Here is a 12,039-nt window from a genome sequence, read left to right on the forward strand (position 1 = left end):
TTTGTGGAGATTTTCAATTAATTTGTTTTATGTTTCTTATATTTTTAGCCTCATACTGCCTCTTCTATTGCCGCTAACAATTGTGCCTCGGTAACCAGCAATAAATTAATAGATCACACCGATTCAGCTGGTGCTGAATGTACCATTTGCTATGAAAATCAAATTGATTCAGTGCTGTATAGTTGTGGTCATATGTGCATGTGCTACGATTGCGCCATCGAACAATGGCGCGGTGTGGGTGGCGGGCAATGTCCTCTTTGCCGGGCCGTCATTAGAGATGTTATACGCACTTATACCACATAAGTTTAAAAACTGATTGATTTAATACTGAGAACGGATTAAGTTATTTTTAACAAAAAGAGAGTGAAAAAAAGACCTGAATTGAGCGCAAAAAGGTTTTTTTTACTAAAACTAACGAGATCCTATGGAAACTTGAACAAACTTTTTTTTATTATTAGTTTTTATTTAATAAAAATAAAAAACTCGCAAAGAAATGAAATTAAACCAGATAAAAATACTAAAAATTAATAGAAATTAAACAAAATTATGGAATAACACAACAAGTTTATTTTTTGTTATTTCTATTCAAAAAAGATAAAAATTAAAAACACTCACAGCTTGAAGTAACAAGCTGTGTAACCTTTTTAATACTATAAATATGGACGAAATTTAAATTATATTTGAATATATTTGCTTAGCTTATTTATAAGTATTATGTGATTTTATTATAATTGTATTATAGTTTTTAAATTAAACACAAAACAAAAACCACAAATTATATATAAAAACTTGGATTTAATTGTAATTTTTTTATACACACTTAAATGTTAAACGCAAACAAATCAAGGCCTTTTATTTAATTTTATATGAAATTTCGTTTTTAGGCATTTTTTTTAAACTAAATTTATAATAATTTTATTTAATTAATAATATTAGAAAATATGTTTTTTTCTAATATTTTAAAAAGCAAAATCCAAATTAGTAGTTTTTAAACCAAAGTATTGTTTGTTTGTTTTGTTTTTATTAATATTTTTTTTCCTTTTACAAAAAACATCACTTTTTTTTAGAGATTTTTCTAAATTTTGGTTTCATTTTTGGCAAAATTAAGTAACGTGCAAAATTTTTTAATAAGTTTAGTTTTTTTCTTAATTTAAAACAAAAAATAAAGTTTTGGTGCTGATTTTCTAAAAAATATAGAAGAAATTTAAAAAAAAAATATTTTGTTATAAAAATAGAAATTTAAAACATTTAAAAATAATTTATCACATTTGAATACATAATTCAGCAGAAATAAATCATAATTTTGTTATAAAAACAGATTTTCTATAAATCTTAAAACAAGTAAATAGGTTTTTGAAAAGTTTAAAGTTTTCACAAACGATTTATATATGTTTTTTATGAAAATTGAGTTAAATAATAATGAAGCAGAAGTTTAAACACATTTTCACAATGTTTAGTTATTTTAGGTTGTAAAATAACCGGATATCGCGAAAATGAGGTTATGATTGCTATTCATTAAATTTTGTGGCATCACTGGCCGCCATTTGCATTAAAATCCCGTTGACTTAATGCAGTGATGCCAAATATTCGTTTTTAAACGCTATAATGCACTATTAGTGCAATTTTACTAATTTTACGAAGATATCTTACATTAAATAGAAAAATATAATTAAAATCCTACACAAAACAATATGATTAATATTTTTGTTAAAAAAAAGAGATTTTGAAAATCGTTATTAAAGAAAAGAGAAATGAATTAACAAGAAATATATAAAATGAAACTTATTTTTGTTACAGAAACATATATAAACTAAAAAGCTTCATTCATAAACAATAAAAAAATCAAAGAATTTAAAGAAATAAAAAAACAAACCAAAAAAAAAAATCAAAACAAAAGAAAAAACAATCATATTTTCTAAATAAAAACAGATTTGGGAAAATACATGATCAAATCTGTTCAATGCCTTTAAAAAAATTCTAAGAAACAACCCTAAGAAAAATCTTTTTTAATTTAGAATTTTTATAAAATTGCTAAAATATCGAAACAAAACGATACTCTACTTTCCCTTTTAAAATCAAAATGTTTAAAAATTATTGAATAAGTAGAAAACAAACCTTATCTAAATAGAAGTAAACAACAATAAAAACAATTATGATTTATAAAAGAACTCATCACAAAAACCCAAAATTTAAACTAAATAATTGAAATAATATTTCAAAAACAAATCAAATAAATCACACCACCCACTGTAACCCAAATGCTCAATATATATTTATTTACTTACATATATGCAAAGATTAGCCCAAAACTTAATTTTTAATTTATATTTTTTTTTAATATTTTTAATTTAATTATAATTTAATTATAATTTTTATTTAATTTCAAATATTTTACAAACCCCTCCCCCAAAAAAAAGGAAGACATGAAAAAACTTTTATAACTAAATAATGTTTACAATAATTTTGATTTTGTATTAGTTTTTATATAACTTTATAATTTTAAACTTAAGTTAATTATGTTCTAATATAATATTGTATTTTTATTTCTAGTCACCACTTACAATAATTAAAAAAATAAAAAAAAAATTCAAATAAAAATAAATAAAAAAACATATTTTCATACCACAAAAACAAAAAAGTATATATATTGGTTTTAATTGAAAAAAAGCAAAATTTACCATTTTACAGCACCTTGAAAAAGAAAAAAAAATAATATCTAATAATTGACAATTACTTTATCTAAAGAAAAGAAAAAGGCCAATCAATTAAATTTTAACTACAAACAAGTTAAATTAAAACTCCTTCTAAAATAAAATTATATTTTTTCCTTTTTAACATAATCCATTATTTTTAAATTATATTTTTATATATTTTATTTTAAAAATAACTCATTAATATTGTTAAACCTCTTAATTATGACTATAAAAATTGAATCCTATATAAAGAAAAAAATGAATAAACTAAACCGTCATCAAAATGAAACTTTGTTGCAAAAAGCAGTTAGAAAACAAAAAAGCAAACCTTTAAAAGAAATGAAAATTATTAGTATTACCAAAATAAAGTTTTGAAACATAAACAACAACCACAATAAGAAATATATGAATGAAATAAAACAAAAATAAATAATAAAAAAAACTTGGAATTTTATTTAATTTATTTAATTTGCTACGAAAAGTAAAAGATTATTTCCCATATTTATAAAAAAAAAATAAAATTTATTGATGATTTATAACACAAATATTGAATGGAAATTTTGTTTTATAAACACTTTTGAAAATTTAAAATTTTTTATGAATTTGGTTTAAACTTTCTACTTATATAACGATAACTAACAACTTTCTTTAAATATATTCAAATTAAGTTATCACTTTCATTTATTTCAAATTTTGACCTCTATTTCCATTTAACTTTTATTATGGCATGTTTAAATATAATTTTTAAACGGCTATTTATTTAAATAGTAATTATGGCAACTTTATTTCCTAATTTATATTGGCAACATATCTCTACTAATGAAATTGTTGATATGGTAACATCTCAATAAATATTTTAAGCATGGCAACATTAGCTTTAATATTTCATGTTGGCAACATCATTGATATGGCATCACACTTTTTTTTGTTTACAGTTAATTTTCAACCATTATACTGCGAAATTTTTATTTTATATTAAAAAAGTGAAATAATTAAGGAAAACTTGCAAATTATTAAGTAAAAAGTGTATTAGCGTGTTTATTAAGTGTTAATTAGTAAATTTAAATATGAATAGTTATACATTTTGTGCAAATAAAAAACGAGTGTTTGGTGTTGCATATTTTTGTTATAAAATACATAATTATCTTAATATATACTTAGAAGTTGGCGGTAAGTTTTATATTTAGCATATTTACTTGTATATTTATATTAGTTTTTACAAGTTTTTTTTAGCAAAGTTGTGTATAAATTACAGTCACGTCGCAACATGTTCGATAAGTTATTTTATAAAACGTAACGGGAAAAGTTTGACAAGAATTGTTTAATACTTTTCATAAAAATTTCTTATGTTCAAAATCATTTCCTTTTTTATAAAATAACGTAATACAATCGGAGTGAATATTCTATCCAAAAAAATTGCCAATGCTTTAATATTTGTTTTTATATTTAGCGCAAGGGGTGTGCGCTAAGTGCACTTCCCCTTTGATACCATAAGGTACATTCTGATTCTCTTCAAGTCAGATAAAAAGGAAAAGTATGCCATTCCTGAAAAATAAGGACATGAAGAAAAGAAAGAAGAAGAATGGTAGTGTCTTAAAGATAGCAAAAGGAGAAAGAAATATCCAAATATCCATAAAGATAGAAAAGTGGTTACAGATTTCAATACACTTTCCTTAAAAAAAACATAGTAAGTTACTCAATTTACAGCCAGCAACACTCCCTAGTTCATCTAGAAATCTGTTACCTAGCCATTTAAATCTGACTCTGTTGTCCTGGGCAATTTCACACAATGTGCTCTACTGTCTCCAACTCCTCTACTTCACCACACACCGTACAAAAATCGTATGTGCCATTATCCCATTTACCTATTGAGCAGTGACCTGTTATCACTCCTACTAGAATTCTGAGACTACACCTATCCAAGACAATGTGTGTTTTTGCTGCCTTTGCATCCAGTTTTGGCCAAAAGGCCTTGGACATTTACTATTCCAGGATTTGTTAGTGGAGTGCGTGAATCTTTCGAATAATTATCCTGTAGTAGTGACAAATACGAGGTCTACTTAACATGGTCTAGATATGATCCATGTCTGGCCAGTTGAATGTTACTGTGCTCTGGTACTCAATGCAATCTGATTGAGTAGTGTACCAATAACTCATCAAGAGCTCTCCTGCCGTCATTTGTTATGTCGAGAGATATTAGATAAAGAATACCAAATTATTAACACATTTGAACCCAATGTGGTATTTTTTATCTTAATTTTAGTTAGTGGAATGTTGTTTAATGGTAAGTTGTATTGTACACTAAATTGAAGACAAGATTTATTCCTTTAATTTAAGATAATATAACAGCATAACTTATGAAATCTCGGCTTTATTGGTAGAACATATTATTCTTGATTTTCTACAGTTTGATATAGAAATTTCCTAGTTTGATATAAAAATCAACAACATAGAGGAAGACTAGTGAAAATATAAGACAAAAAATGCAATCAAATTTTATATTAAACTAGCTGTCCCGGCAAACGTTGTTCTGCCATAGCTCACACAAAGTTTGAAGACTCCCACTATAATAGTACTCCAGATATGCAATAATACATTTTTATTTCGTGTGGGAGGTGCCACGCCCATTGTACCTATATAGGTCAATTGTGAATCTAAACCATCCAGAGACCCACTCAAACACACAAAAATTCATCGAAATCGGCCCAGCCGGTAAGGATGAGTTCAGTTACTAACACGTACAGAAGCATTATATATATGAAGATGTTGTTGTTACAGTTCCACTGTTTCCGAAAGTTCTTTTCTGGGGAAAAACTTTCGATTGATACAGCTATCATTGAGTTGAGCGAATATACAATTATTGTGGGAACGGGCAAAAAATAGTGGGAACCCCTGTTAAAGAGTGATTGTCTTTTTTAACATGGTCTGCCGATCATGACTTTCTCATTATATTTTTAGTTTATTTTAGAAATTAAATTTTTTATTTGCAAATAAAATGCCATTGACTTCCTATGATACACAAACTGCAAATTGTTTAATGTTATGCATACGTATTTGTTTTGAAAACAAACAAAAATAAATACATTTCTATTTTTTATTTTGTTAGAGGCAATCGGGTACTAAAAACATACTGTATGTAATATTTGTAAAGAAAAAAAGGAAATCAAATGTACTTGAACAAATATGCATATTACAAATTCAAGGACAAAATTATTATGCCTTCATTCGCAAGGTAGAGTGTGTCCACACAGACTGTTTTTAATCTTGTGATAACATATTTTCATACATTTGACATTTCTTCTTTATTTCATTAGGTTGTTTTTGTTGTTGGACTTTGGCCTAGTTTTTTTTTTATTAACAAACAAATTTTGTTGTTTATATTTATAAGTACTTTGTTGTTTACAAGCGTATTTTTCGCATTGGACTTTGTACTGTCTAAACTAGTTTGCCGCTAGTGTTTAGTTTATGACGTAGATAGATCTTGAAATCTATTTATCTCTCTTAAGGTTCAATAGTACCAGCTAGTAAATATATTTTGATACTAATTCTAAAAATGAAAACAAAAACAAACTTTTTTCATATTCACTAATATCACTTTAATTATTTATTTATTATTTCGTTTCGATTCTATTTAATTATAAAAATATTTAACATTTATTAGTTCCTGATTGTAAACATAGATAATACTAATACTATTTCGTTTATTCTATAACATGTGTCGTATTGACGCCACCATTCTGTATGATATTTTCAGCAATGGCAGACATTTCCTTATAATGTCCCAGTTGTTGACTTGAGGTAGCTTTGCGCAAATTCGAGCGGGCATTTTCGTTGGCCTGATAACACCAAGCCTTGGCCATATTCAATTCATGTTCAGCGGTGGGTAATTGTTGCTTAACTGCTCGGCTGGAACGTGATAATACCACCACCATCGAGTAGATATCAATGGCAGCATCGGCTAATCTGTTGAGAACATTTTGTTGGTGCACAATATTTTTGCCATACTTCAATAGAAGTGATTCCACAGTTTGGCCAAACATGTCTATACATTCTGCTGCAGCTTTGCCATGTGACTGTAAATCTGTCACTACATAGGGTGATAAGTCGGTGCCGCCAATGCCAACAGTGCTGGCAGCACGACGAGAAGCTTCCTTGAATATTAAACCTAAATTAGCTGCGGGATTTTTGAAGGCCTTTTGCAATTCCTTCAAATGAGAGCCAGCGTATTGTATGCCAGTCAAAGCCACAAACAATCTTAAAATGTCATTGGTACCCTCGAAAATTCTGAATATACGCAAATCACGCATTACTCTTTCCAAGCCAGTTTCCTTCATGAAACCCATGCCGCCCAAAATCTGTATGGACTCATCACACACATACCAAGCTGCCTCAGAGGCGAAAACTTTTGAAATAGCCGCTTCTAAATGATAATCTTGGCTGCCGGCATCCATGTTTTGTGATATTTGGAATGCCATGGATTCAGTGGCATATTGGATCATATTCATTTGGGCAATTTTCTCTTGTATAGCCGAATATTCCTTAAGTTTTTTGCCAAACTGTACACGATTGTTAACATGATCGACAGCCTTTTCAATACAATATTGCATGGTGCCAGCTAGTGTAGCGCCCATGCCAAATCTACCATTATTCAAAATGTTCATGGCCACTTTAAAGCCTTCGCCTTCTTGTCCCAAAACATTTTCAATGGGTATCTTAACGTCTTCGAAATATACTTCAGCTGTGTTGGAGCATTTAATGCCCATTTTCTTTTCGGGTGCTCCATTGGTGACACCACCAAAACCTCTTTCCACAATAAAGGCAGTAACTTTGTCTTTCTTTTCGCCGGTAACTTCATCGGTTATCTCAGTTTGGGCAAACACTGTCATGATATCAGCAATACCACCATTAGAAATCCATATTTTAGAACCATTCAATATGTAATGTTTGCCATCGCTGGACTTTACAGCTTTGCACTTAATGGAACCAGCATCTGAACCGGCACTGGGCTCTGTTAAGGCAAAAGCAGCATATACTTTTCCGGTAGACACTTGTGGCAAATATTTGGCTTTTTGTGCTGGTGTGCCATACAATAAAATGCCCTTGAAACCAATACTTTGATGAGCACCAATTGTAATGCCCAAACCCAAATCATTAGCACCAACAATTTGGCACAGTCTACCATACTGTGTATTATTTAAACCCAAACCACCAAATTCATTTGGCACCTGCATTGAGAAAGCTCCCAATTCCCACAATTGATCGAGTGTATGATCATCGATTTTGGAATTTTCATCGTTTTTGGCAGCATTATTCACTTCGGCAAAGAATGTTTCCATGGGATCAATCAAACTGCTAATTAGTTCTTTATCATCTTGTGACATCACATCGGGATAAGGAAATACCTGTGTCGATACTAGATTTCCACGAAAAATGTTGGCCATAAATGAGTTATTCGTTTTTGGTTCTTGTTTTGTTTCATGCTTGACATTGGTCTTTGGTACTGCAGATGCATAAAATCTCACCAAATTATTTGATTTGGGAGTTTGTATAATTTTTTGTCCGATCTTCAACATTTTTTCAACTTTTCTGGCTTTCTTTTCCTCTTACAATATACTTTAACAACTGGACTTTGATCACTAACTAATTTCGTCTAAACAAGTTGTGGAGGCCAAGACTAATCAATTTAAAAATAACAAACTGAGAATATTGCCATATGTTTCGAGTTTGCGCTAACGGTGACATTAGTTGGCGGAGTTGACAGATATAAGAAATATATAAATACCGTTACACAGTGTGGGGAAAATTGTTAACAGAATAAAATAAATTCCAATTATTATTAGTTTCTATTTGTTTCACAATATAAAAAAAAAACTGTGAAACAAAGCATTTTAGTGATAAACAACTGTTGTTTTTGAAGCATGTTCAAAGCATCTGCCCGAAATCTAATAACCGGGGAAACCGAAATATACATAAGGAAATACCTTATGGCCGACAGGAAATTCAAAATATTTAAAGAATTTTGGTATGGATTTGTTAGATTATATTTTGCCAGTGAAAGCATATTTATACATTTATTTTATTTATTTTTCTTACTTTTTATTTCAATTTTCAAATTTTATAATAAAAATTAAAAAAAATTGTTGGTGAAGAAAAATTCCGGTTAAAAAATATTTTTTCCGATTTTGACCCATTGTAGGTCCAACTTACTATGGTCTTATATACGTCGTTGCAAAGGTTGCAAAGAAATATCCATCATTAGATATCCATATTGTCTATATTAATGACTTAGTAATTCAGATGTAGGTCAAACATCGAGGTTGTCCTGGTTTTTTCCTTATATTTCAGCCATTTGTGACCGATTTTCTCGATTTTTAATAGCAACCGAGCCGGAAGAATTTCGGAGATATTAATGTATGTAAGTTATCTTACGAAGGTGAAGGGTATAAAAATCAATAAGCCTTGTTCTTATCATTATATTTTTATAAAATTTTGGCGATTTCATCCTACTTGATTGGGTATAGTAGTAATAAATCTCTCTGGCATCTGTTTTTGTGTTGATAAAAAGTTGTTGTTTTTGTACAAAATTAGTTTTCTTCCGGCATCACTGTTCGTTACAAATAAACATTTACCAAGAAGATTTGTTTGTGGCAACAAGTGAGCAAAGTCCAAGACCGTCCATCTACTATATTAAATACATATACGAGAGAAATTTCATACTCTAACAAAATGTTGAAAATTGGTAAACAAGTGATACAGGTTCCAAGAACGCAATATTTTCTACGATACTCTACAGCTGCCTTGCCCAAGGCTAAAGTGCAACATGAAGTGAAAGAAGAAACGAAAACAAATACCTCTTTTATGGCCAACATATTTCGAGGAAATTTAGTATCCACTCAAGTCTTTCCATATCCAGATGTTCTTAGTCAAGAGGACAAAGAACTGACCCAAAGTCTGTCGGAACCCTTTCAACGATTTTACGAAGAAGTTAATGATGCTGCCAAAAGCGATGAGGATTGCAAAACTGATGATAAAACCCTAGATAAGTTATGGGAATTGGGTGGTTTTGGCATACAAGTTCCCCAGGAGTATGGCGGTTTGGAGCTGAACAATACACAATATGGTCGTCTTGGTCAATTCGTAGGTTATAATGATTTGGGCTTGGGTGTAACATTGGGAGCTCATCAAAGTATTGGCTTTAAAGGAATTTTGCTGTATGGCACTCCAGAACAAAAAGCCAAATATTTGCCACAAGTAGCTACCGGAAAAGTATTTGCTGCATTTTGTTTAACGGAACCCAGTGCTGGCTCAGATGCTAGTTCCATTAAATGTAAAGCTGTAAAGTCTGCCGATGGTAAACATTATATACTGAATGGTTCTAAAATTTGGATTTCCAATGGTGGCATGGCCAATATTTTCACTGTGTTTGCCAAAACTGAAGTTGTTGATAAAGTAACGGGAGAGAAAAAGGAAAAGGTTACAGGATTTATTGTGGAACGAGCATTTGGTGGTGTGACCAATGGCCCGCCTGAAAAGAAAATGGGCATTAAAGCCTCCATCACTACCGAAGTCTACTTTGAAGACGTTAAAGTACCCGTTGAAAATGTATTGGGCGAAGTTGGCGAAGGCTTTAAGGTGGCCATGAACATTTTGAATAATGGCCGTTTTGGTATGGGAGCCACCATGTCTGGCACCATGAAATACTGTATTGAAAAGGCCGTCGATCATGTTAACAATCGTGTACAGTTTGGTAAAAAACTAAAGGATTATGAAGCTATAAAGGAGAAGATTGCCCAAATGAATGTACTACAATATGCCACTGAATCAATGGCATTTACTATTTCCCAAAATATGGATTCAGGCAGTCAAGATTATCATTTAGAAGCAGCCATATCGAAAATATTTGCTTCAGAGGCTGCTTGGAATGTGTGTGATGAAGCTATTCAGATTTTGGGCGGCATGGGCTTTATGAAAGAAACTGGCTTGGAAAGAGTAATGCGTGATATACGTATTTTCAGAATTTTCGAGGGCACCAATGACATTTTAAGATTGTTTGTAGCTTTGACTGGCATACAATATGCCGGCTCTCATTTGAAGGAACTGCAAAAGGCCTTCAAAAATCCTGCCGCCAATTTGGGTTTAATATTTAAGGAAGCTTCTCGTCGTGCTGCCACCACAGTGGGTATTGGCGGCACAGATTTATCACCCTTTATTGTAACAGAATTGCAAGCCCATGGCAAAGCCACCGCAGAATGCATAGACCTGTTTGGCCAAACCGTGGAATCTCTCCTAATCAAATATGGCAAAAATATCATACATGAACAAAATATCCTTAATAGATTAGCTGATGCTGCCATCGATATCTATGCGATGGTGGTGGTATTATCACGTTCCAGCCGAGCAGTGCAGCAACAACTAATCACAGCTGAACATGAAATAAACATGACAAAAGCTTGGTGTTATCAGGCTAATGAAAGATGTCGCACAAATCTACGAAATGCTACATCAAGTGAACAAATTTTGCATTATAAGCAATTATCAGAGATAGCGAAAAAAATTACAGAAACCGGTGGCGTAAATACGACACATGTGATTGAATAAAGAATTCCCGAACGATAGTAAATATTTAAATGTTTTATGTATGTAATACAGAAATTTTAAACAAATTGAATAGACTTTTTTAACTTATTTAAGAAAAAACGATTATTTTAGTAATAACTTATGTTAATAAAATGTTGATTAAACTTAACGATATTTGTTTGCATTTTATTTGTTGTATATTGAAATGGGAGATATGATGAAAGGATGCATCTATGTAGTCCATATAAAAAAATAGGAATATTTATGTATGTATAATATTTGAAAAAAGTTGATATTTCTGGTAAAAAATATTTTTTTTCTGTAGCGAAAAATATTTTTTGCGAAAAAAAAATTTTGGTGAAAAAAAATTTTATGGTGAAAACATTGTTTTTGTGAAAAAATTCCGATTCAAAAAAGTCGAAAAGCGACTTCGGATTAAATTTTTTTTTTCATAGCCGGCCAACTGGCGGACTGATGGGTTTTAAACTATGTGATGTGGGCTTAGCATAAAACATTTGTCATTAATTACTCATAATTCGAAAATAAGAAAGTAAATATGGACGTATTATACGTTAAATGAAAGCTCGAATTTTATATTCCCTATAAAAAAATTCCGGTAAAAAAATGTTGAAAAAATCGAGGTAGTTGCGGGTTTCTGCTGGTATCTAAGCCATTTGTCGGCTGATTTTCTCGATTTTAAATAGCAATCGAATCAGGACTATACCCGACCTATTGATGTCAATCATGATCTCTCTTTGATTTCACATAT

At 30.4% G+C, this 12,039-nt stretch overlaps 4 protein-coding genes across 6 annotated transcripts in view; 3 read left to right on the forward strand and 1 right to left on the reverse strand.

Annotated features, from left to right (window-relative positions):
- Positions 1-888, forward strand: part of neur (E3 ubiquitin-protein ligase neur) — a 52,011-nt gene extending 51,123 nt beyond the window's left edge. The window contains exon 3 of one of the 2 annotated variants that reach the window (XM_065499047.1): positions 49-887. In XM_065499047.1, the coding sequence (XP_065355119.1) occupies positions 49-303 (255 nt within the window). In that variant the 3' untranslated portion in view covers positions 304-887. Of the gene's footprint in view, positions 1-48 lie in introns of both variants that reach the window. The other variant, XM_065499046.1, reaches the window with a different exon arrangement.
- RhoGAP93B (MyTH4 and RhoGAP_KIAA1688 domain-containing protein RhoGAP93B) overlaps positions 1-12,039 on the forward strand; it is a 272,594-nt gene that overhangs the window by 131,287 nt on the left and 129,268 nt on the right. The window lies entirely within an intron of this gene.
- Positions 6,265-8,356, reverse strand: LOC135949473 (very long-chain specific acyl-CoA dehydrogenase, mitochondrial-like). The gene has a single exon (XM_065499048.1). The coding sequence runs from the start codon at positions 8,264-8,266 to the stop codon at positions 6,395-6,397; it is 1,872 nt and encodes a 623-aa protein (XP_065355120.1). The 5' UTR covers positions 8,267-8,356; the 3' UTR covers positions 6,265-6,394.
- Positions 9,314-11,444, forward strand: LOC135949474 (very long-chain specific acyl-CoA dehydrogenase, mitochondrial-like). The gene has a single exon (XM_065499049.1). It carries the CDS (start codon positions 9,420-9,422, stop codon positions 11,289-11,291), a length of 1,872 nt encoding a protein of 623 aa, XP_065355121.1. The 5' UTR covers positions 9,314-9,419; the 3' UTR covers positions 11,292-11,444.

Source organism: Calliphora vicina, chromosome 1 (genome assembly GCF_958450345.1).
Source record: "Calliphora vicina chromosome 1, idCalVici1.1, whole genome shotgun sequence".
Taxonomy (NCBI): domain Eukaryota; kingdom Metazoa; phylum Arthropoda; class Insecta; order Diptera; family Calliphoridae; genus Calliphora; species Calliphora vicina.